The sequence below is a fragment of the Lepidochelys olivacea genome (assembly GCF_965140295.1).
Source record: "Lepidochelys olivacea isolate rLepOli2 genome assembly, chromosome: 11".
Taxonomy (NCBI): Eukaryota; Metazoa; Chordata; order Testudines; family Cheloniidae; genus Lepidochelys; species Lepidochelys olivacea.
In genome coordinates this window covers 56,688,319-56,714,936 of record NC_140421.1, presented here as the reverse complement: position 1 = coordinate 56,714,936, position 26,618 = coordinate 56,688,319, and the positions used below count along the sequence as shown (strand labels likewise).

Here is a 26,618-nt window from a genome sequence, read left to right as displayed (position 1 = left end):
TTGACTTTCACTATGAATAAAGGTTTGATGGGGCCCAAAATTAATCTATTGTGCTTTTAAAAACTTTTTCTTAGCTTTCGATACTATTTGTTTTTAAAAAGACAAGTTTTCAGATAACCAAAGTGACCATTGGTAGGGATGGAAACACTGTCCAATCTTGCTTGATGGTTGGACAGGCTCTGGAATTCTATAGTTGGGCAAGGAGGGAAGGATAAAGGCAAGGGATTCTGGGCTGGAACATTGGGCCCTGGCATTGTGGTTCAGGAGGAAGATGGCTGTAGGTTAAGAGTGGACAGATAATAGTATGTATACAAATTAAAATAAAAATTAAGAAATAATCCAGTACAGTACTTTGTTTTATCAGGATCTTTAAAATTCATTTAATAGTGCATTTAATAGTTCTAGGAGTAGACAATAAATAATACTTCTCTTAATATTCACGCATGTGAAGAAAATGGGAGGAGCTGAACTGTGTCAAACACTCTTCTTTTAGGGCCCGATCCAAAGCCCGTTGAAGTCAATGAGTCTTTCTACTGACTTCAAGGAAGCTCTGGATCAGGCCATAAGAAGCAGAAGCAAAAAATATGTTCTTCCTGGGAAGTTAAAGGGCGTGAGAGTAACATCATGTTCTTGTTTGCATCCTGGTTGTCAGGCAAATAGTGGCCTTGGCAGAGAAAGTTTGCAGATCCAGTACAATGGGTCTTACTCCTGCTTGCAGCTTCTTGAGGGTGTTAACCAGACTTGTCAATCAGGCAGGCTGGGAGTGGCCATATCCATGAAGACTTAGCCAGTTTGACCTGCCTTCAGCAGCTGCTGGAAGACTTTACCAGACCTCCTGCTTAGAGCAACAAGAAAACAAAACCAAAAGGGATTCTAAGTGTTACAGGGCTATTATTTAGCCTCAGGAGTGATGGGGGGCTCTGCAGCAGGGTTGCTGGAAACTCCCTTCTTATACTGAGGTTGCTGCCTGCAGCAGCTTCCTGCGTAACATGTCTGGGCAGGCATTCGTGGTAGAACACCTCACAGCAAATAAGAGGAACAGAGAAGTTGGCAAAAAAGAATGCAAAAGTGCCTGGGCTAATCAGACCCTATCATGGTCAGCCATGCCACAGCTGCCAGGTTAATTGAACCCTGCTCGTGTAGTGGATCAGACTTTCCACACCGGTGAGGCTGATGGGACCGTGCTCACTGTGAATCAACCAATCCCAATATAGCCAGTCCTGCAGGGCTGAGAGGGATAGCAGCCCAGACATGGAGGAACAAGCAGGCGGTAAAGGGCTACTGGAACAGAATCATAGCATATCAGGGTTGGAAGGGACCTCAGGAGGTCATCTAGTCCAACCCCCTGCTCAAAGCAGGACCAATCCCCAACTAAATCATCCCATCCAGGGCTTTGTCAAGCCTGACCTTAAAAATATCTAAGGAAGGAGATTCCACCACCTCCCTAGGTAACGCAGTCCAGTGTTTCACCACCCTCCTAGTGAAAAAGTTTTTCCTAATATCCAACCTAAACCTCCCCCACTGCAACTTGAGACCATGCACTTATTTTTGACTGGTTTAAGGTGTAAGCCAGCCTTTATGGAAGTCTGCCTGACACTGAGGGATCTATTGAAACAAAGGACCATGCCATGCAGCTTATGTGCAGCTCTGCTTGTCTCGCTAAGGGATTCGGTGAAACAAAGGGCTGCTGTTTAGCACAGCAGGGCCTAATATGGGATTCAGTGAGACAAAGGCAGGGTGTAGAAAAATTGATGATTTAAATTTTTTTTTTTAAATTTTAAAAGATTTTCTAAGCTCAATTAAATATAGGTTTATTTAAAAAAAACTGTTTGAATTTGACATCTTATTATAACTTTAAGCCTTTACATAATGTATTCAAATAATTTAAATATAAAATTTAATGTAAAGTAGTACGTGTATGTTGTCATATTTTAAAGAAAGTCAAACTAGTGAATTGGTGAAGTCACTGGCTATGCATCTAGAACCAGACTGTGTTGAAGTGCTAACTGGCTTTTGACAGCATGTAGTCTCTTCTGCAGGAGCAGAGAGAATATTTTCTTCATTTCAGTTTATTCAGCTAGTGCAGTTCAATGACTAGTTCATTCAAAGTTAAGACTCTAACTGGGAGTTGAAAAAGCAGTTTCAAAAAGTAGACATGAGAGGATGAGATCTACTAGTTCTAAAATATTGAAGGACATAGGGGCCAAAATTAGTTCAGTTCCCTAACTATAGATAAGTCCTCCTTTATTTAATCAATATTCGTTTATCAAAATATGGTTTGCATTTAAAATGTTTTTTCTTTTGTATCCAGCACATTTAAGTTAGTAATATTATTTTTAAAATGTATGTGCTTTTTTTGTGCTTTTAATTGAATTTGCATTTCCATCCAAATAGATCTTAACACAAATCAGAAGTAAAAATTAATCATCTAGTAAATAAGAAATGGCAACATTCACCATTTTCTAGTCATAATAAAAATGTGAAAGTTAAGAATCTGAATAAATGTAGGTTAAGCGATAATATTGCTTAAATGTGTGTGGATGTAGTGTATCCGCCAGGTTTGCCAAAAAAATAAAATAAAATAAAAACCACCAAATTTAGTGTAAAGGCTATATTTAGTTGCAGACCAACATGTTGTAATGGTTACCAACAAATGAGACTCAGCCTTTCTTTAGGAAAATAGCTAAATTAGGATTCAAAACATGATTTAAAATTATTTAAATCAAGGTTTTTTGCTTGCTAATTAAAATTAGTCCACCCAGGACCAAGGGCAGTGCCATGTGGCATCTTGTGTAAGACTGCCTGGTTCACAGCAGGATCCAGTGACACAAAAGGGCTGTGCCATGTGCCCTTGCCTCAAGCAGGGGTTTAGGGAGAATCTGTAAAGTTTAAGGAACCCTACTAAGGGATCATCTCAAAAGAGTGAACCTTACAAATGTTGAACTTATTTCAGAAGCACAGCAGCAGGTGGTGGTGTTCTCCCTCCAGGCTCTCTCTTCAGTGATATTCTGTTATCATAGGTGATAGAGGCCACTCTCTCTCTCCCTTTGTCCTACCATTTAGGGGGTGGCAAACTCCATAAATCAGGATTCATGCAGTGGCTGGACTTCAAGGTTAATTTCTCTCACTTTCTCCCCTATAACTCTGACAAACTAGGAAGGAAAGATAAAGGCATACTACAGATCCTGGCCACAGGAGTCACTCCTCCACAAAGGAAATTTCTAAGGCTTTATTTTCCTAGTAAAAGGAGGAAAAAGAGGTGCAGGGACTTTCTTCCCCTTCTAGTTCACTGTAATGCAAATCTTCCCAGAGTAAAGGCTCTGAAAGGGACAAGAAAGAGCCCAGAAAGTGCAGAGAAGTCTCCTCAGATTCACTTATGTGAGAGCTGTTTCAGTCGTTAAGCTAGAACCCTCAGGGGAAGAACCTCAGAATCAGCTTTTGAGGAGCAATTTGAAACCATTCTCAGGAGTATTATGAGTACTGTATACTCTTCCAGAAATCCAATCCCCCGGCAAATTGGGTATTTGTTACTGCTAAGTATCCTGAGGACAGGTGCTTTGGTGACTATAGATGGCACTACCAGGTAAATCCTCCTTTAATAATAATAATAATTAATAATAAAATATAAAATAATCATAATCTAAGGCATTCTGGTAGCTCAAAAGGAAATACAGAACTTATTGTGGGTCTTGGCACTCTTTGATCCAGTTATGAGTTATAGGAGATATGTCCATCTAGCTGAGCTGATTGAATACACAAAGTGACATGAGAGACGGAGGAGATACTGCAGGACAACCCTCTGCATTTTTTCAAGCAAGTATGACTACGGGCTGATTCGGTTTGAAGAGGTTTCCCAAATAGAGAGCAGGAAATTTCAAGTGTTGGATCAATGCTGTCAGAAGAATGAATCTTAGCGTGAGATATCGAGTTGGCTTACATCTGAGAATTAAAAGCATTTCAAACCAAGACTGACATCCCCTTCTTCCAACCAATTGAAAGCGAGCATATGAAGGCTGCCGTATTCGTCTGCTGCAAAATTGATCTCCCAGCGAACAAGACGACTTACACTTCTTCTTTGTCTTCTTTCTAGTGCCCAAATTCCAAACAGGAGGCTCATTTGGAAATTCTTGAGTGGATTTTCTCCAAAAGCCACAGTTCAATTCAGGATGGAGACCTTTAATTTTTACCAAAGCATCAATTTCCATCAATAATTGATCTGATGAACGCCTATTTACATACTATTATGCGACCCTCCCAGAGGACATATCAATGTGACATGCAACAGACAAAGTTACCAACTATACCTCTTTATTCCTGGGCCTACCTGCCTTTTTAGGGGTGTTTTCCAAAATGCAAGTCAATGCTGTTTTTTCTTGAGCAGAAAGGGTTCCCGTATACACATAAGGTGTCCCATTCATCAGATTACTGTTCCTGGAAAAGGCACGCAAAACAGCCATTATGTAGTTCAGATTTTTTGGAACAACAATTTTTTTTGGCAATATCACTAACATCCAAGTGATGGCATGCAGTCAATATTACTTCTGGGAGTAGTCATAGATATCCACTTCCAGAGGCGTTTATTTCTATCAGAGATCAGGATTCAGAAGCCAGTGCTCAGAAAGCACAATGTCACTCATTCTCCAGACACATCTATCATGGTTCTGATGTCTTGGATAAGAACGAAGGTCACTAGCAATAACATTCTGTTGAGAGTGAGACTCCATGTGGGTTATTTTCTCCATAAATTTCTAAATATCCTGAGGTTGTAGTACCCTTCATTCCTGTTTTCCCTTGCCCCAGTGCCAAGGAGTACTTGGAAAGTCACAACGTGTTGCAGTCAGAAAGGATTGGTGAAGAAAATCCGTGCCAGCTTCAAGAATAGGGAACCTTATTGAGGGAACCATTTTATCCAAGGATAATGGAAGATGAGACCTCCAACATGGTGTCAGTTGGATCAAGGGCAGAGCAATCAGGTTTTAAGAGTCCAGTCCTGATCAGCCAAGATGTACCGGTGGTGTTGTACAGCACTTCAGCAACGGCTTTTATCAACAAGGTGGTACCAGATCTTCAATGTGGCTGTGAGCTTCTAATCTCTGTTCCCGGGTGCATATTTAAAAAACAAACAAAAAGAAAGCTGTTGTATACTCAGGCACCTCATATAAGAGGAAATAAACATCATAGCATCAGTTAAGAAAAGAAAAGGAAAAATACAGGAGAATGGAGTGTACAGCATCTTCAAGAGGAGAGATGGCCTTGAGTTGCCTGCCTGTCCATGGACCTAGCTGCATCCAGAACCCAGCAAAGAAACTGAAGTGTTGTTCCAGATGAAGAAATTAATAGGCAATAGCTGCAATTGTTCACTTGCTTTCATGGCCCAAAGCATGACTGGTTTTTTTGTTTTTTTTGGGGGGAAGATTGGGGGGATGTCATAACATACTCCTGGACAGCCACAAGAAGCAGAGTGAGTGGGGGTTGGCCCTACATTGTCAGGGGAAGTTCTGGGTCTCATGTCCAATTCAAGTGGCAACGCCACTTGGTTATGTCGTCTCTACAAGAAGAATCTGCACCCAAGGCCAGAAAATTAAATCTAACTAAATGTACAATATGTGAGATGTATTAGGTAAAATAGGATATTCAGATATGTTTATAACACACTTCTCTTTTAGCCTTGAGAAGGTATTTTACAAACAAGGCATCTAAAGGGGCTGGTCTATATGTATAGCATAGTGGTAAGTTATAGGCCTGGATGTATTGCGTCAATGCAAAGTGGGCCGAAAGAAAACGTGCTCATTCATTCAGAGCCATGGAATCCTCCTGACCTGAAGATTCATACATACAACATACAAATACAGATGTACAGTGCCTACCTTGTCATGTGTTTTTTCACACCTTTGCTAAGTTTTGCAAATTTAAAGTTTTGCAGACCTCCTCAGCCTCCTCCATTGGATGGAGGGGTCTGCATTCTTTGTTCACCCTGGAATATATTTAAAAAATTGAGAGCACTCTCTCCTTATTCATTCTTTGTTTTCCTTCCCTGGTTATACACGTCTTTTGGACATCCCATTGTAATGGATCTGCGGACTTTCCCTATAAAGAAGAATAGGAAAATTTCTTTCTTCATCCAAAAATTTCTTTTCTTCTAGCAGAAAAGTCCACAGATCCAACCCACTCTGCACAACCCACTCTGCACAAGGATTATGATTCTGAGGGAGGCTTAGTGTCTCACTCTCCTCCATTTTCTTTATGTGGAAAAAACATATATTTCCTTGGGTGGAATTTTCACTTGTGGGAACACTGTATTTGGGGTGGATTTTCACGTTGCTCTGCAGCATGAAACGTTTGTATGATTTTAAGTTTTTTTAATTAACCTGTGAATTAAACTTTAAAGGACGTAGCTCTACAAAACAGCTTTCGAAGTATCTTGGACTGGTTAGCTGACTGGGTCTTCGGGAGAGTGGCCACTCCCAGCCTCACTGATTGACAAGTCTGGTTACTGAGCTCAAGAAGCTACAAGCAGGAATAAGACCAATTGTACTGGATCTGTGGACTTTTCCCATAGAAGAAAGGAAATTTTGGGCTAAGGTAAGATGAATTTCCCTATTTTTCATAGATATTACCACCAAAATAAGAAGTTGCATGAATGGAGAAAGGCAAATTCAATTTGAAAACAATTTTAATTTTTAAGTTTCCCAAGGTGGTATTTACACAGGTAAGTTTTTTTTTTTTTTTTTGGTTTGTTTTTGTTTTAAAAGTATACCATTAAAATGTTGATGGTGCCTTCTGTTGAGTAATTTTGAATTAAAGGGGTCTGCCCATACACTTTATTATAATATCAAGAGTATCTCAGCTTCATATATAAACTGACTTTCCTAAGAAGTCCTGCGTTAAAAAAACCCACATTGCTTATTTGTCGTTTGATTTCTAAATGTGATACTTATATTTGTTCTAGTGCAATAGTTTTATTCAGATCTCAGTTTAAATAAATTATGATACATCAGAATAAGAGGCTTATTCTAATAAATTTGCAAACTGCTCGACACTAGACGAATGTAACAACTCTGTGAGCGACTGTCAGAATATTGCTTAATGTCAGAAGGGTAGCTGTGTTAGTCTGGATCTGTAAAAGCGGCAAAGAGTCCCGTGGCACCTTATGTGTTCATTTTTACATTGATGCTCAAAATGTTCTTCTAGTTCTCTATTTCATAGTAGTGCTTTGTGTGAAGTCTGGGGACTACCTTAGTGATTTTGGTGTGCTTATCCATATCCAGGGAGTTCTCTTCTGTATGTTTTACCAGCCAAAATTATGGAAGAGATTTTCAGTCTCCATATTTCAGTTGTATATACATTATCTTATATCATTCTGAGGAGGAAGGATTGCACATTAAGTGCACAAGGAGAAAATGGGTGGGTATTCAGTTTGGTAATGTGTTAGCATTAGAACTATTTTAAAGCAGTCTTGAAAAAATATTTTAACCTCTCATCCAGGACAAGTAATTACTGTTATTTTTATTGCAGTAGTGCCTAGAAGTACCAGTCAGCGATCAAGGGCCCATTGACTAGGCGCTAGACAGCTAGACAGCCTCTTCCCCAGTGAGTTTACAATCTAGGTTATGACGCCTCAATGGGTGTATGAAACAAACTGATTGGAAGAAAAGTATAGACAATATAACTGTGAAGTACACAAATTATGATAAAGTAAGAAGTAAGCTGAAGTAGGTTTTTCTTTTTGAACAAGCTAGTAAAATGAAATCTCTTTCATCATCATGATGACTTCAAGGACAGGTGGAGATAATTAAAGCTTTAAAAATATGGCATTAATCCAAGCCCCAAAGGTTTAACTTTGTATAATATAGACTTCGATTCTTTTTATCCTATATCGATTTTTTTTTACTGCTCATCACCGTAGTATTCCAGTAGTGTGTTAAACTACATGACTACACATTTGTCATGTGTTTTGTTCTCTCACCCTCTCCCCAGAGGGAGAACCATGTGCAGCGGAGGTGTTTTTTTATATAGTGGGGTGGGTGGGTGTGTGTGTGTATGTATGTATGTATATACATGCACACATATATAAAAATATATAAATAGACACCAGTTGCTCTGTGTTTATATTAGACTAGGCAAGATCAAAGAAATATTCTTTGCACTTGCAGCGGAAGGTGTGTGAGGTTTGTGATAGTCCTTAGTTCCTAGTGGGAGTTCATTCCACAGTCTTGGACTGCTCCTGGAGAAAGTTCTGTCTTCCACACAGACACACTTTACTCTTGTTGAGAGTGCAGTTGTGCCAGAATACAAAGTTGTTGACCACAGTCTTCATCTCGGAGCTTTAGATGGTCTTTTAGGTATCCTTAAGCCCAGTCCTGGACCTCTTTAAGGTAGGGACTGAGATGTTGAACTTGATTTGATATTCTTTGGGAAGCCAGTGTAGGTACTGGATGAGAGGTTTGATATGTTCCCAGTAGCCATTGTGTTGCTGAGGAGATGTGTGGCAACGTTCTGCACTAATTGGAGTTTCCTAAGTGCTGAAGGCTACTGATTTAATTTTGTATTTTCTCTCTCAAATACAGAATTGTACAATGTGCTATCTAGATGCTTTCTACAAAGCTCCATCCTCATTAGAACAGAAGACTACAATGCAAACAAATTCTAATTAATTCACCTAGTGCATTTTTTAGCACTGAATCATCTTCTGAATAAAAGTCCATTTTGAAAGTTCAGAATTGTAAGATTTTGGAATTATTTATTATTGAAGTTCCTTCTTCGAGTCTTGACTAATATTGAGGAATGCGAATGTTGAATAAATACTAGACAAGCTGAAGTCTGAAAGCTGCCATTCTCTAAATACCCTTAATTTACATCTTATCTAAACATAGAATTAGCCCCAATTTCAGCTACTGGTGCAAATGCACATGTGCAAACCTCTCAAGTAGACAAACAAAGCCACAATTTGCAGTGGTGGAACTTACTCTGATTTCAAAGAAGGTATTATACTGCTATTATAGAAGTGTATTTTGTCTCTAACTGGATAACTTGTGATCTAGCCACTGGTATTGAGTGATGAAAGGGGCTAGACATGTTTATTGAGAAGGTACTTGCTTTCCATGAGGGCTTTTTCCTGTTACGAGCTGGGGATGAAGCAATTTGGCAGTTTTCCAGCTTAAACATTTAAGGTCCTGATTCACTAGTAAATTACTCCAATAGATTACAGCATCGTAAAACCAGAGGAACACAGTGGTGAATCAGACCCTTATTTTGTAAATTTAATGTAATGCTGTTTAAAGAGACTTTTGCATTGATCATCCACTCAGATCTAATTTCCTACCAGACGTGCCAAATCAACTGAATATACAGGATTTATTTTCACACACAAAATAGACGTACGCTATGGTTGCTCTGTTGAACAAAACTTGCTTTGGTTTGAGGAGCACAGGAGGAATATTGCATTTTGTACACAGGAACTATAAAAAAGCATTCCTGGCTCACGCTTTTTTCCCATGTCAGTGATGTTACTCTTGATTCATGGGAATGTAATGGAATGTTTGAAGCTTGGAACTTGCCATTCTCAAGGTACATAGTGCTAATTTAGGCCTTGTCTGTATTTGAAATTAGTCCTGATTTGTGGCATTGTTTGCACCAATACTCTGCATATTTGTGTAGTTAAAGTGCCAACGCATTTTGAATTTTGTGAAGCTGTTGTGGAAAATATGAAACATAGCCAATCAGAAGTTAATATGGCCTGTCCTAATGTAGGCACTAAGGGTGTGATTCTCACCCACCGTTCTGGCCTGTTTATGCTGCATAAAATGGCTAGAGCAGCGTAAAGGAGCTCTAAAAGCTCTTTTTCCATCTGGAGGAGGATTATGCCAGCACAGGAGCTGTGAAAGATAGCCAAAGGGCTGTCTTCTGAGGATCCCCCTCCTATGCCCTGGCAAAGAGGACATGCCTGATTGAGGACAGGAATGGTGTGTCTGTGACAGGGCTGTAGCATGTAGCGATGTGGAGATTCCAGCTTTATATATATATATATATATGTATATATATAAAATCTCTCCAAAGGTGTGAATTTAAACCACTATAGTTGTACTGCTATTACCCCTAGCCCCCATGTGGAGACACTTACGCTGGTATAGAAGTGGCATTTTTGGTTTAGTTTGTCGTTTGGGAAGGGGTTTAAGCTGAACCAAAAAAAGTCTCACTCATATTGGAATAAGTATGTCCAAATGGGGGGTTACACCAGTATAACTATACTTGTATAAATGGTAAAGCTTTCCCATGTAAACAAGGCCTTAGACAAGGCCCCACACAGCTGTCTAAACTATGTTGGAGAGGACCCTGGGCTGTGAGTTCTATGCTGCTCAGAATCTCATCCTAAGACCCCGGTTCTGGAAGCACGTAAGCACTTCTTTAAGTCCCATTGAAGTTACTAAGGCTTAAGCACATGTATAAATTTAAGCCCAGGCATAAGAGCTTAGCATAAGTGCTTTCTTGCATTGGAACCTAAAAATAAAAATTATAGTGTCTCTTGTTCAGGTAAATAATTAAAAATATTTTCTGTGCAGTAAAAACCACCAGAGGGCAGAATGATTTCAGAAATGAAAAGGTTTTGTAATCTTAAAGTACACACATTTTTGTTGTTGTTGTTTTTCTATTAAGCCCTGGTCTACACTGGGGGTGGGGATCAATCTAAGATATGCAACTTCAGCTACAAGAATAGCGTAGCTGAAGTCGATGTATCTTAGATCGACTTAGAATCACTTACTTCGCGTCCTCACAGCGTGGGATCGACGGCGGCTGATCCACCGTCGACTCCGCTTCCGCCTCTTGCAGTGGTGGAGTTCCGGAGTCGATGGCAGAGCAATTGGGGATCAATTTATCATGTCTACACTAGACAAGATAAATCGATCCCCAGTAGATTGATCACTACCCACCGATCCTGCAGGTAGTGTAGACATGGCCTAAGAAAAGATTTGTGGGTGGATGAAATTTGCCAGTGCACGCTTTATATTTGGAATAAAGACGAAAGCATAGTTTATGGATATGCTATGTTGCTTTATCTGGTAATTGTCTTTTAGGAAGTGTACAGTCTGCATGCTCTGTTACACAAGCTAACGTGATGCTCACTTTTATGAATTCATGATTCTCTATTACCTTTTATTATGCCGGATCTCTCTGACAGGAGCCTGTGATGTAAAACATTTGAAAATTAAAATAATAGTAAAAGATGTAGAGAACAGTAATTTTTTTCTTCTCTGCAGAGACCAGATTCTCAGCTATAACCTCGGCAGAAGGCTCCCAGCTGACCATGTAAGTGGGTATCTCCAATTCAAAGTCGAGATTACATCTTCCATTCATGAAGGTGAGATTTAAAACCTGTGCGCACACATGATTGGGTAGAGAAAATCATTATGTACTATGACTACCTGTTACACATACTAATCCTGTTGTGTATAGTGCCCATACTATAGAAAAGCTTTGTGTGAAAGTGATGGACCAAACATTTCAAATACTACTTTTGAGATTATTATTAGCAGTACTGCTAAATACTAATTTTATCCTATTTATTTTCTACTTTTTTTTATTGCTGATATATTCAAACGTACTTGGCATACAAGTATTTTCATTGTAGGGAGATTAGTTGACCTCATACATTCTTTTCAATTCCTAAAGTGTAAAAATGTTTCTGAGGATATGTCTACACGGGAACTAGACATCACTGGCTGGCTCATGCCAACTGACTCAGGCTCATGGGGCGTGGGCTGTGGGGCTATTTCACTGCTGTGTAGGCTCGGGCTGGAGCCAGGCCTTAGGACCCTGAGAAGTAAGAGGGTCCCAGAGCTTGGGCTCCAGTCCGAGCCTGGAAGTCTACACAGCAACGAAACAGCCTGAGCCCCACAGGGCCAAGTCAGCTGGCACAGGTCAGCCACGGGTGTCTAGCTGCTGTGTAGACATACTCTGTGACCCTTCTCCCTCCCCAGGTTTCAGAGCCCAGGCTCCAGCCCCAGCTCAAACATCTCAACTGCTGGTTTTAGCCCTGTAGCACAAGTCTCACAAGTCTGAGTCAGTTGACCCAGATTCTGAGACTCACTGCTGGGGTCATTTTTGAAGTGTAGACATACAGTTACTATCCATGGAACTTAGATCCTCCTTTTCTAAAGAGAAAAAAACCTAAGTAAATATAAAACTGTTCTGTGCAGAGTGTCATATTTGTACAGGTTGTGACTGCCTCATTTAATTTCAGATACTGGCTGCGGTGCATCTCGTTGCCTCATAAGGAGACTGTTGCAGTTAATGTGTCTCAAGTTCTGTGCAGATCTTGCTCTTAGGAACAAGAGCACAAACTTTAGAAAACTGTTTTTTATCAAAGCCAATTTTGGCAATGTGCTGAATATATAAGAGCAGGATGGGAGTCCTTTATAGTGATACTTCATGCATATTGTGTTTCCTTATTGTACAAAATAGGTTAAACTTAGATTGGGCGAAGTCTATAAATGTTGGTCCTGCATGAGTAGGAGTATAGATTTTTTTAAGTGTATTTTATTTTGTTTTTGGTTTTGTTTTTCACTTCACTGTTTGTATACAGCAAATGGGTATCTTAACAGAAGTGTGTTTTTATAGCATCGTGTTGTGCAGAGATATTAGAATGAACTGAACGAATATATTCATGTGTCTCATTCCCAGTCTTTGTGTTTCACTGCAGATGCTTCACCAGAAACAGTTGGTACTTTGCTAGGAGTGAACTCTGTGAATGGAGACTTAGGAAGCCCTTCTGATGATGAGGACTTGCCAGCAGGGAACCATGATGCACTTCCAATTTGTTTAAATGGCCCAATCCTTGATGAGTCTGTTGGAAATGCAGTCTCTACGCATTCTTTAAGGACTAGTACAACTCTAGAAATGGACCAGGAGGAGTTAACCTCTACTGCTGCAAGGTCATCACCTAACAGAGGTCGCCAGAACTCACTGAATGACTATCTGGATGCAATAGAACATAATAGTCATCCCAGACCTGGGACATCTGCCTGCAGTGAGCGTTCACTTGGGGCATCCCCGAAACTAAGGAGTAGTTTTCCTACTGACACGAGACTTAATGCAATGCTTCACATTGACTCGGATGAAGAGGAGCATGAGTTGCATAAAGATCTGGGTTTTCAGTCTTCCTTGGAAGAAGATGGCGGTTTAGTAATGTTTAATGGAGCTACAAGGGGTGTTGAAGGAAATTTTTTAAGTTACTCATCATCAAATCAGATAATGCAAGGTCTTGCAGAGGATGGGAAAGCACCAGCCCTTGAAAATCCTTTGCAGCCCTCTGATGACCAGCAGGAGACTCTCCAAGGGCTTCCACCATCAGAGTTAGCAGGAGAAGAAGGTGAAGGCCAGCCAGATTCTCAGAACAATCTGTCGGTAGAATGGGCTAGCAGTGAATTGGGTGCCTGTCAGGTGGCAGAGCAGCCTACTAGCAGTGCAGACACGGGAGCTTCAGACTCTGCAGTTGGTAGCAGAAGAGGTATTAGTGAAATGGAATCCATTGACCAAGGATCTGAACCTTCCCAGATATCCTCAGAAACTGAGCACAGCGATCCTGCTCGCACAGAAAGTGTCAGTGAGGTCAGTACCAGGCCAGAAGGAGAGAGTGATGTGGAAGGGGCGGACAGTTCCTGCAATGAAAGTGTGACTACACGTCTCTCCTCAGTTGAAACTCGGTGTTCTTCTTTTGAAAGTGCCAGGTTTTCTGAGACTCCTGCCTTTTCTTCTCAGGAAGAGGAAGAGGGAGCTTGTGCCACCCATGTGACCAGAAGCGAGCCTGCTACAGAAACACAGGACTCTGTGTGCACTCCTGGCTCTTTACCTGCGGTGCGGTTACCCAGCACTCAAGAGGAGGCTCGGCAGCTAGCTGAATTACAGGATAGAGATGACTCCGAAGAAATTTGGCAGAGGAGGAGTCTGCAGGCTGCAGCAGCAAGTAGCCAGTGTCAGGATGAAGAAACTGGAGGGGCCCAAGCTGCTTGCGAGGAGGGAGCTACACAAGTTGAAGGAGCTACTGGAGGTAATTACTATGGTAGTCAATAAATGGGGCTGTTTTATAAGTGAGAAGTCTTTTCTGCAGTCATTAGAAGAGTTGTTTAAAAATACTTAATTCATAAAAATTTCAAAATAGTTCTGTTCTTGGTGGGTTTTGAAATAGTCTGATTTAAAAAAAAACATTTAAATAGTATTTTAATCAATTTGTTATGGTTTTGAAAATCAGATTTAAAAAAAATTGAAATGGAAAGTGTTGTATCTTGGAAAAGAAACCACATCCTGTTACTGTGTTGGCTAATCAAAATTATTAATGAGGGGAAAAACAAACCAGAAAACTAATAAATGAGAAATTGAGCTCCTGGCACTTTTATTGTTTTGGGGAAAGGGGAAAACAAATCTTTATGCATCTGTCATAAATATAAAGGGAAGGATAAACACCTTTAAATCCCTCCTGGCCAGAGGAAAAACCCTTTCACCTGTAAAGGGTTAAGAAGCTAAGACAACCTCGCTGGCACCTGATCAAAATGACCAATGAGGAGACAAGATCCTTTCAAAGCTGGGGGGGGGGGGGGGAAGACAAAGGGTTCTCTCTATCTGTGTGTTCTTTTTGCCGGGACCAGAGCAGGAATGCAGGTCAGAACTCCTGTAAAAAGTCAGTAAGCAATCTAGTTAGATATGCGTTAGATTCTGTTTTGTTTAAATGGCTGATAAAATAAGTTGTGCTGAATGGAATGTATATTCCTGGTTTTGTGTCTTTTTGTAACTTAAGGTTTAGCCTAGAGGGATTCTCTGTGTTTTGAATCTGATTACTCTGTAAGGTATTTACCATCCTGATTTTACAGAGGTGATTCTTTTACTTTTTCTTTAGTTAAAATTCTTCTTTTAAGAACCTGATTGCTTTTTCATTGTTCTTAAGATCCAAGGGTTTGGGTCTGTGTTCACCTATGCAAATTGGTGAGGATTTTTATCAAGCCTTCCCCAGAAAAGGGGGTGTAGGGCTTGGGGGGATTTTAGGGGGAAAGACATTTCCAAGTGCACTCTTTCCCTGTTATATTTGTTAAACGCTTGGTGGTGGCAGCAATAAAGTCCAGGGACAAAAGGTAAAATAGTTTGTACCTTTGGAATGTTTTAACCTAAGCTGGTAAAAATAAGCTTGTGGGGGTTTTTCATGCAGGTCCCAACATCTGTACCCTAGAGTTTATGATGTGTCAAGGATCCTTCTCCACTCTAAAGTGCAAAGAGGAAAAAAGCTCTATTTTTTAAAGAATTATTTATCAGATTTAAAGCTGATTCCCCTCTCATTTACAAATTCTGACCTGCTCAAACATGTCTGTCCGTGGGAAGAGATTTCATACATTCATTCTATTTACAACAATTACTTGTAAAGCTAATTTAGGATATAAAAATTGCATGTCATACCTAACTTCAGTGTAAGTAGTAATATATTGTAATAAATAACTTGTCCCTAGTCATAATTTACCATGTATTCATTCACTTCCTTTTTCTGGTGATGAAGTGGGACTCTTGGGAGTTCCTTGGTAGCACTTCACCGCCATATTTGAGGAGGCCTGGGATGACCGCCAGCCTCTGATGGAGTTGATCACATGCTGGATACTGTTACAGTAAGTCATCCCTGCCAGTGAAGGCTTATCTGAAGTACATCAAATACTTTTGAAGAATAACATTTAGACTTCTGAATGTACCAGATTGCACCAAAATATCCCTGGAAACAATATTCCCAGACTCTCTCAGAATCCTCACACGCCACCTACACAGAGAGTGAAATCCCAGCCCCATTAAAGTCAATGGAAGTTTTGTCATTTGACTCCAGTAGCGCCAGGATTTCACCCAGAGTGTACAAGTTGTGTATACTTTTAGTATGGTTGGTATATTTTTCAGCAACAATGTGTACATCTTTCCAGTGAAGTGCACTTAGTTACATAAGGAAAAGGAGTACTTGTGGCACCTTAGAGACTAACAAATTTATTTGAGCATAAGCTTTCATGAGCTACAGCTCACTTTGTCAGATGCATGTTCACGAAAGCTTATGCTCAAATAAATTGGTTAGTCTCTAAGGTGCCACAAGTACTCCTTTTCTTTTTTGCAGATACAGACTAACACGGCTGCTACTCTGAAACCTGTCAATTAGTAATATAAGAAATCTTGACAAATGGCATTCTCTCCCCCCATTTAAGGGAACAAACCAATAAGTAGAATCCTTTATCCCTTCTCTCACTGAGCAGCCCTCACCCCTTGCTTACGTGACTAAGAGAAATTATTTTTGTGGGAGATCTTGTTAAAGTATGTTCAACAGACCTCTGTTGTCCTACTATCCAGACACTAAGAGCCAAATTCCCTTGTAGTGTAAATTTGCATGATTCTACTGAAATCAGTGGAGTTGCAGCCATGAACCCCAATATAGAACTTGGCCTTAAGATCTTAAAGCAGCAGTTACTGTATTTAAATTGGGTTTCCGCAGTGGTTCCATGTGGTCTGCATGCTGTCTGAGGGGCCAGATGTGAGTTGGTGCCCCCTCTGAGACTTGAAATTACAGACGGAATCCAAGTTCACTGTGCCGCTCAATTCAGAGGTCACTCAACAGCTTCTTAGCACTGAATGAAAAAATAGCAGAATGTCTTCTCTGTTTATTTCTAGGTTCCCAAGCCAATGGCCACCAGACTTTGAGGTCTCTACCTTCAGTACGTCAGGATGCTAGCCGATATCAGAGAGTGGATGAGGCTCTGCCACCAAGTGAGATTCTGTTTTACTTTAATCAAAATGTTCAGGATATGAGCTACTCTAGGAGTAATATGGCCCTGTAATTCAACGAGAACGAAGCTCAGCAGAGGAGTTCTATGTGGGGAACAAGGCTATGAAATGTTTTGTAAGAGAGACTGTTCGGTTTAGGAAGTACCACAATGTGCTGTGCTGATTAAACCTCTTGTGGTCGTCCACTAAATGAAATTGGTAGAGAGGTATGGGGGAAAGAAACTGCCTTTTCAACTTGTGATCCAGATGAGTGGTGATGTGGGGTGATGTGCTGTGGTAAGGGCTAGGAAGCAAAGATATCCAAGGACTCTGGAAGCTGTGGAGTACTTCAAAGCTGGTGGAGATTTACACTGAAATAACGTAACTCCACGACACACAGTGCTAACTGGAGTTCTAGGATCAGTTGGAAAGCGAGAACTTGAAGCTTTAGCCTTCCTGCTTTCAGCTGTTGTGTCATGGGATATATTTATTATTCACGGGATGCAGTAGGTGTAGGGCGCTAATGTTCTCATTGCTGATGGATCCAAAGAGCGATCATTAGTGGAATGGTGATACAATTAGTTGTGAAAAGAAATTAAACATTTGTTATTTTAATTGTTTTTGTTTTGTGGAGGACATGAAGACACTCTGGACATAGTTTAATATCTAGGTTTATTTTAACTATTGGATGCCTCTAAATTGGCTTAGAAATCGTTACTCAATATTGTAGATGTGGCTAGCACGTTGCTTTCAATTACTTGACTAATGCACATGAATAACCCTGGCCCAGTGATAACCCAGTCAGTATTAAATATTTGAAGGGGAAGGATTATATCATCTACCTGTACACTGCTAGTGGGGAAACATTGTTTACCCCCACTCCCTCCCCACCCCAAATATGGAGGCCAATTACCAACATCACCTTCGTAGACAATCACTAACCTATATCAGCCCTGACTACTTATTCTTTGTTTCCCAAGGGGTGGTGAGAGTAGGCAGGTGGTTTTGAAGACTGATGTCAAACAGCAGAAAAGAAACTCCCTTTGACTTTAATGGGATCAGGATTTTTCCCCATTTAATTTAATAAAAAGTAAGATATTAATCTTGCCATATGGAATAGGATTGTGTTGGCATTAGTAACGAGACACCTCAGAGGAGTACTGTATGAAGCCCATTATCCTCTTGCTACAGTTTGATTCTGTTACAACAAATGGTCATGATAGTGTTGTCATTCAAAAATCCCCAACTACCAGGTCAGCCAAAGAGAATGTTAGCACCCTACACCTTAATTTAAAATTTCTCATAACACAGTATCTCTTTTCAGAGTCCTGCCTGGGGGAGATAAGTATTTTTGGCATTTTCATCACTTTTCTCACTGACAAGATACAGGACATTTACAGGAAATATTTAGATGAGATCAAGTCAAGATATAATAAATTAGAAACATTTGAGAGGTGGCTTTTATACTGCAGTGATGTATATACAAACTGCTTATTTTTCTCATAAGCTGTGTCTGCTATAATTGTTACCTTTCAAAAAAAATCTCATAATATTTACATTTTGTTTTGCAATATAATATTGCAACACTGTCATTTACTAGGAGGGTGTGTGTGTGTTTGTACCGAATACTGAGCCTTGATATTCCCTCCCTGCTCCCTGCCTCTATACTTCTATAAGTATTTAGAGGAAAAAAAAATCAAGGCACAGTGCAAGGGTATATACAGATTATCCATGTGCTGCTATGAATAAAACTTAAACCAGAAAAAAACACTAAATGCCATCTGGATTCAGTTTTTCTGTCTGCAAATGTGCTTGAATGTTACATTATTAATATTGTGATGTTATCTGGAGCAACACTCACTGTAATGGAACATGCTTATTCAGTCAAAGGTTGTGGGCAGCGTACCACAGTCTCAAGGTGCTTTGGGATACGTTCTTGGTGGTGTTGCTTCAAGCTGAGACAGAAGAAAAATAGTTATTCCAGTTGCCATATAGATGATGATCAAAAATTAGAAAAATATATATTATTTATGCAATATACATATACCATATGCTGATTTTACAAATTACTCACTGTATTAATAGGGAAAGCAAAAAACAGATGACCTGGTATTCTAAAACCTTGATTAACTGCATAGAAACTATGCAAATTCACTGTACTTCCAAGCTTTTGTTTTAAAAATATATTTTTGTAAGCACGTTTGCATCCAGTTTAATTGATAGAAGGAGGCAGTAATCTGAATGGTTGCCTCAGTAATGACTTTGCAGTCTCAGTGCATCGCAGCAGTTAAGCCTGTGCTTAACTTGAAGAAAATAGACTAGTTACATACTTAAAGTTAATCATATTCACAAGTGCTTTTCCGGAATGGGATCTTAACACTCTTAGCACAACACTGTTCAGCTGCAACTTGATTTGAAGAAAGGAGTGGAGAATATATGTGCTAAATAGAGGCAAATTTCCCTCTAGAAAGGCCTTTTTCACCTGAATATAAAATCTCTATATACTCTGAAATATCCTGAGAGGTAAACAAGCTTCTATGCAAGTAATTAAGGTTGTCTCCTTCCATTTATTTGTTGCTTTCCCTACGAATGTGCCTGGTTGTTTTCCACAGTCTCTTGTTAGTACTCTACTGTGTGTGTGAATTCTGCTAAGGGATGCTTAGCTGATTGTGGTTTTTCATTTATCATAGTAATACACTGCAGCACTGGAAGAGCATTTAATATAATCTTTCCTCTCTAAAGAGTAATTTATCACAATGAAATACACATTATGTATCATTAACTAATCTGCCTTACCTAGTGGTCGGTTTTTTCAGCTGTCAAAAATAGTATCAAAATCAAAACAACTAGTTAAGATTTACAAAGGTCACCTCTGTTCTATAAAGGTGCAATTCAGGGCTTGTCTACACTACTGTACTGGGTCGATCTAAGATAAGCAACTTCAGCTATGTGAATAGCGTAGCTGAAGTTGATGTACTTAGATCTACTTACCGCGGTGTCTTCACTGCGGTAAGTCGACAGCCGACGCTCTCCTGTCGACTCCGCTTGTGCTCCTCGTTCTGGTGGAGTACCGGAGTTGACGAGAGAGCGCTCAGCTGTTGATTTATCGCGTCTGATAAATCCCCTCCTGCTGGATCGATCGCTGCCCGCTGATCTGATAGGTAGTGTAGACAAGCCCTGAAGTTCTGCTTAAATCTATATATTCGGGCTTAAATGGAGCTCATTTGGTGCATGGAACTTGACCTGGCCTTCTGACCTGCCGTAAACTTCAATGACTGCATCACAGCATACTGCAGATGAAGTGAGTGAACCCAAATATCTTGAATTGTTTAATTTGGGATTCACACTCTGTAATGTTTTGGGGTACAAACCCACTGAGAGGTTGTGTCACTGTCTGCCCTGTAATCCTGAGTGCCTTAAATGTTCTGTTGCTGTAGCTCACATCCAGGGCACCAGCAGACAAGCATGCAGTTCCCTTGTGTCTGGGTGCTGTGAAGCCTTGGTTCAGCACTCTGACCCCAGTAGCCTGCCTACAACACAACCTGTGGTTACTACTTGCAGGGTGACACCAACATACACCCCAGTCCTGAATTTCCCAAAACTGTCTGGCTGCCGGGAAGCATCCAGCCCTCCTCTGGAACACTTAAGGAAGCAGTAAGGTTTATTGCTTCTTTAAAGAGACAAAAGTACAGCTTATTACTTTAATCAGAGTTAACTATCACTTCAGTTCAAACACAGTGCTGGGTTCATTAAGTTTAAAAGTAAAACAAATGTATGCACAGAAGAGCACAGGTTAAGTGATACTGAGTTAAAATTAAAGGACGCAAGCAAATAAAAGTGAAAACACTCACCGAGCAAGATAGTCTTTGTTCAAGAAGGTCTTTCTCTCACCCACAGTCTTCTTTCCAAATTTTTACTGACTGGCCTGGCTAGGACCCCTCACAGAGGTCAAATCACTTGGTTTCTTTGTCTCCTTATGGTGAAGGATAATTTAGATGGTTGCTTCCCCTTTCATATAGTCCAGTGACCCTCTGAAATGTATTCTTCTGAAGGCTATCCCCAAATAAAGTTAATTAGTTCATGCTCAGTAAACGAGCCATGGGTTCTGGAAGATAAGGCTCTATGCTGGTTCCTCCTCTGCTGGTGATTGCTAAAGTGCAAATTATCTCTTCCTGCTGCCACCTACAATACAAATAAATAGCCCACTGAATTTGGCCACACCCTCTTTCCTTTTTTCTGGACAAAACCTGTTAATCCATTCCACCTTGCATGCTTGGTTTAAACACCTTTTAGTCACAGACTTTAAAGCATAATATCAATGAGTATCCATAATTTCACATACAGCATTGTCACATATATTTTACAATGATATTATTGACCAGTGTGGTGGTAGTTTTCAAATGATACCTCACAAGGCATATTTTGTACAAAACATCATTGCACTAGTGCATAGGGTGTGAACACACAGATTCTGCCGAGGGTCACACACTCCCTAGTCAGTGGAGCATCAGCACATATTGGATAATCCATATTACATGTGAATTCTGTAAAAACTCAGGACAGTGGGAGGCTGATTTGTGGAATAACATCTGAGAGAAGCCTGGGGTTTTAGCTATGAGTCATGTAGACAGAGGGCAATCAAAAAGTGCTGGATTGAAGGAATCTTGTAGAAGAGAAATAGAAACTCAGGACAATAGGTATAGTTTAAAAAGCAGCAAAATTTAAAGAAAAATCATACCTCATGACGATTTATTGCTGTTCAGACTGGGAGGCCCGAATCGACAGCCATGGGAGGATATTCTACGTGGATCATGTAAACAGAACAACAACATGGCAGCGACCCACAGCTCCTCCAGCCCCACAGATCCTCCAGAGGTCAAATTCTATACAGCAAATGGAGCAGCTGAATCGCCGGTAAGAATTGTTGTTGTCCGTGATTATTAAGTTTATAGTACCAAAAGTGTGCTTGGCATGAGGACTAGGTCCCAGCTGCTACCATGAGTAGCTCTGCGCCGTCTTTTGTAGACTAGTGTATCTTAAGTGTGGTTCTTCTGAATGTCCCCCTGAATCTGGATGCAGGCTACTATAATCTGTGTTCCATTAATGTTCAATGGCAACCTGGCCAAAAACAATGGGTAAGGAACCACAAAAATTCAGGCCACAGAAGGCTATGAATAATCAGACATCAGTAGATTTTAGGCTGCACGGGAGAAAAAGCAAATGAAACAAGCTTCAGTAGTTGAAGTTTCCTAGCGCCAGATGTAGGGTATATTCACCCTGTAGTGTATGTAAATCCAGTCTTGTAATTCTAGATATCAGAGTATTCGTCGAACGATGACTAATGATAGGCCTGAAGAGCACCCACATGCCATTGATGGAGCTGGAGAGGATACTGACTTCCATCATTCTAATGCAGGTAAAAATAAAACTGATGTCGATCAATGGAGAGTTCAGCCAATCAGCCATTTAGCGAGAGCAAGATAAGGAGAACCCTATTTTCTGTCTGCATAGAACTGGATCACCGTTTACTATCATTTACTGTCCTGTTTCTGCAGGCGATGGCTCGGCTTATTAGGACTTATTCAATCAGCATGTTGAAGAACTGTGTGTGTGTGTGTGTGTGTGTGTTTTTCAGCTTCTTTACTCTCTCACGTTAGGAAGCTATGTAAATGGCTAATGTAGGCCATTTGCATAAAAATGTTCTGCAGCTGTCAACTTTTTTAGTGATTAGTATTATTATTGGTGGCATAGAGAGAACAGCAGGCTATTCTGTAGTAATTCCTTTCACTCTGTTAATATGAATTCCCCTTCTTCTCTTGACTTCTGAGCTATTATCAGTGTTGCTTCTGTTGCTAATGTCAGGGAAGATGAGCTTAGAGTTTGAATGAATTAAACCAGCAGAATTATATATCTGAGAAGTAACCTGAATCCTCCATTTTGTCAGGCAATTTCAAGTCTGAAATTGTGAGGTTTTTCCATTGTTTTTCCATTGTTAAAGTTAACCCCTTGAAGCCAAAAGTCAGGGTCTTTCTCAGTGCATAATTTCATTATTGGCAATGGGGGGAGGGGCACAGGGACTGCTGGAGGTGCCAAGAAGCTAATTAGATGTTCTACTACTGACTTTCACAAAAGAAGTGATGAGAATGTCATCTGAGAATAAGGCAGCGTCCCTATGATGGACATACAGTGGGAGGAATTGAGGGAAATACTGCATGAGCAGTAGCTCTAAGAATCTTTTTCTCCTCTTATTCATCTCTCTTCTCTTCCATTTTTCAGAACTCCTTCAATGCCTGACATATTTTTCTCCATATTTGTTTCAGATAGTACCTTTGTTTCCCACTCTCCCCTCCTTTATTATGTTCCCTATCTTTCTCCATTTGCGTTTCTTTTCCTTCCTTCTTTTGTCTCTCTCCGATCACCCCCCCCTTCGAAGTCCCTGTTCTTCCCTCAGCTTTTATTCCCACTTAACACCTGTCCTTTCCCTCTTCCTGTCTCCTCTATTAAGTTATATACTCTAGTTTTTTAAAGTATAGTGTTCTTCCTAACGGAGCTCATTTGTCATTTACGGGTGGCTGGACTTCCCAGAATTAGTGAGGAAGGATGACCCTGTGCATATTGTCACACACATAAAAGAATGGGCTTGTGAAGGATGGAAGATGGCATGATTTTTGGTGGACCTGGGTACGATCATGATCCCAATCTATGTTTACAATCTCCCATCTACTTTAAAATCTGTATCCAAATCTCCTGTTTGTTTTAAAAGAGGCTTACTAGTTGCCCTTTCTAGTTGAAAGAATATAACAGATGATATCCATGGATCCTCTCCGGTTCATGATATTTGTGAGAAATCAATAAGCAAAAGCGGCTGCTCAAGGGACACCCAAATGTTTATCATATCCATCTGGAAACATGGAACTGAAATCGATTTCCGTACCCAACTTTTTCTTTCCTCCATTGTGTGAGCATTTTGGTTAAATACTGTACAACTGATCAGTGCTTCATTGCTGGCTATCTTGTAGTAGGAGAAGTGGAACATATAACAAATTACATTAATTTTATAAAAAGAAAAGGAGTACTTGTGGCACCTTAGAGACTAACCAATTTATTAGAGCATAAGCTTTCATGAGCTACGTATTCACGTTGGTTGGCATTAAAAACAATCAGTATTTGTCTGCAGTTACAGCACAATGGTATCTGACACACCACAGTTGCCGCCTTTTCCATTTGTAGGAATATGGCTCTTGTATCCCAAGTACCATTGTGTGGTGACTGTGGGTAAATACTGATTTGTAAGAGCGGCACTTCTGTATATCTTACATCAGAAAACATTAAAAACTATTACTGCACTGTTACCCTGGAAACCTCTGATATCTTCAGCAAACATGCATTGATAAATTAGGATTATTTGAGGTACACTTATGTAGAGACTGTTTTAAGAACCAGAGAGAAATGTCCATCAAGGAATTATCATGAGTGTATAATGCAAATCAGTGTCATTGTTTGCAGTGAGGTTTTGTTAAAAGTTATTACTGGAAACCTTTGTCACTCACTTCATTGTTAGATTTCCGAAGGGAGAATGTTCTGCCTCACTCTACCTCCAGATCCAGGCTTACTTTATTGCTGCAGTCTCCTCCGGTGAAATTCCTTATCAGTCCAGAGTTCTTTACAGTGCTGCATTCTAACCCTGTGAGTACAGTGTATACCGACATGCAATTTCATAAATATATGTTGATAAATATGGGCACATCTGTGGTCTCTGTATTTTTCTTATATACAAAAATCTTACTCAATATTTTGAGGCTAAGATATGAAAAAGGAAACTATGTGATGAGCTACTCAGTATGGGGCATTTATTACTTTACTATTCAAACTGTGCATATCCATGAAAACACTGGAAAATTGGCAGTATACCAGCTGTTAAGTCAAGTCAAGGTTTTCGACTTCATCTGTGCTGCGGAACTGCAGCGTTTATTTGTTATGGGTCTGGTTCACCACTGCATTACATTAGATGTGCAGAAAACTAGAGTGATGCAATGGTGAATCTTTTTTTGTTTGTTTGTTTTGGTATTTTATTTATTTTATTTGTTTATTTACAGTGATAACTGTTAAAGAACCAGTATTTACCCATTTACCAACATGTTATTTGAGATGCTTCAGTTATTGTCTACTTTACACACAGTGAATCTCTGCATTATCAGATATCACTCCAGTAATGGTGGTAAATATTAACTTTGTAATGGCTTCTACCGTATACAGCATTGTAAGTGTATATGGCATTATACAATAGAGGGAAGGTGCCAAACAAATAAATCTGTGCCCTGAACAGCTTACAATCTACAGACATGACTGGTAAGTGTATTCAGGCAGATGTAGGAAATCCTACTGCTTTAGTGCGTTCTTTTGGAGCTGGATGTGTGTTCTTTTGGAGCTGGGTGTGATATACAAACTGCCCTTAGAGGCATTACAGTGCTTTAGTTTTTACTTTTGGCTTATCTGTTTGCCCAGTCTTATGTTGCAAAACATAACTAATGTGCTTCTTGCAACAGGTGATCCACCTATGAAGGGTTAAATACACCCCTGCAGATGGCCGGTTGTGTGCACTATTCAAGTTACATTATTTTGAGGATTTAAGTAGAGCATATTCATACTCACCTATTTTATATGAAAGTACATTAGAAATCATTGAATAAAAGAGGCCTCTTGTGTTGTTTTCCCCCATATTTGATTTAAAGTTTTCCCTATTTATTCTCCAATAGTCTCTTTCCTACATAGGTTTTTCTGTTCAGTATTTTTTCCTTGCATGTTATAAATAGAAATAATGTAATGAATACTTCACTGTTGCAAGTACTCCTGTTAATAATTCAGTGGCTTTAAAACTACTGGGCAGTGTTAGTTTTAATCGTATGGTGTGTGTATCGTTCCAATCAGCTGCATGGAATCTAGCCTGCATAGCTGCATCTTTAATTCATAAGGCAGGGGTCCATTTTTGTTTGATGAAAAAAAGGCATGTGTATTTCTGTGACTTTCATTCTTTTTGTTTATGTAGAGCTACAATCAAACACGCCAAGTGTCCTTTTAGAATCCAAGTAGGTCAAAACAATGTTAATGTCAATCCCTGGTGACTTTCCATAAAAGAATATAGTGCCATACTATAATACACTTTCAGTTTTGTTGCCAGGTACAATGGCTACATTATTCTATATATATTACCCTTAAGAGAATGCTTAAGAAGGCATTGTGAAGTCTCTGCAATTTAGGCCAATTTTACTGCTAGAAGAAGCAGTCATAACTATACCAACATCAGTGAAGTGGAATGCTGGAAAATATAGTTTGCACCTCATTGGGTGAATAGAGTCAGGCAATGAAGACTTCATGGCTTTTCTTCTGCTATTATTGTTCAGCTGGAAACAGTTTCCTTCAAAGTTTATTAGAGCTGCAGGCCATAAATTTACATTAGGAAGGCTGCCTTTGCAGGGAAAAAGAGCTAAATACTTTTGTTTGATTAAAATATAGATACTTTGGAAAAGCCTGCAAGAATAGAACATTTATGAACAAATATATTGGGAAATGTTTATTTAATAACTGCTTCCCATTCTGCTATTCTCTCTTTAATGTCCATTCTTCCATATTGCTGACTATTTATCTAATTGTCAGGGCCCCAGTTCAGCAAATCACTAAAGAACATGCATAACTTTAAACATGTGAGCAGTCCTGTTGAATTCAAGTGAGACTGCTCCTGGGCAAGGACCAGTGCCCACTGAACTCAGGCTTAAGTGCTTTGGGGTTCAAGTTATTATCCACTCATTGGAACGTAGGACACTCATCCAACTGTTGTCTGTCTATGTAGATGT

The 26,618-nt window shown here is 39.8% G+C and overlaps 1 protein-coding gene across 4 annotated transcripts in view; it reads left to right on the top strand.

Annotated features, from left to right (window-relative positions):
- HECW2 (HECT, C2 and WW domain containing E3 ubiquitin protein ligase 2) overlaps nt 1-26,618 on the top strand; it is a 256,577-nt gene that overhangs the window by 171,651 nt on the left and 58,308 nt on the right. For 3 of the 4 annotated variants that reach the window (XR_014713565.1, XM_084643180.1, XM_084643181.1), the window contains exons 8-13: nt 11,256-11,356; nt 12,698-14,044; nt 16,675-16,770; nt 21,531-21,681; nt 22,080-22,183; nt 24,329-24,453. Coding sequence is in view for 3 of the 4 variants with exons in the window: in XM_084643180.1 (XP_084499306.1) it covers nt 11,256-11,356; nt 12,698-14,044; nt 16,675-16,770; nt 21,531-21,681; nt 22,080-22,183; nt 24,329-24,453 (1,924 nt within the window). In the remaining variant the exon portion in view is untranslated. The remainder of the gene's footprint in view (nt 1-11,255; nt 11,357-12,697; nt 14,045-16,674; nt 16,771-21,530; nt 21,682-22,079; nt 22,184-24,328; nt 24,454-26,618) is intronic. The other variant, XM_084643182.1, reaches the window with a different exon arrangement.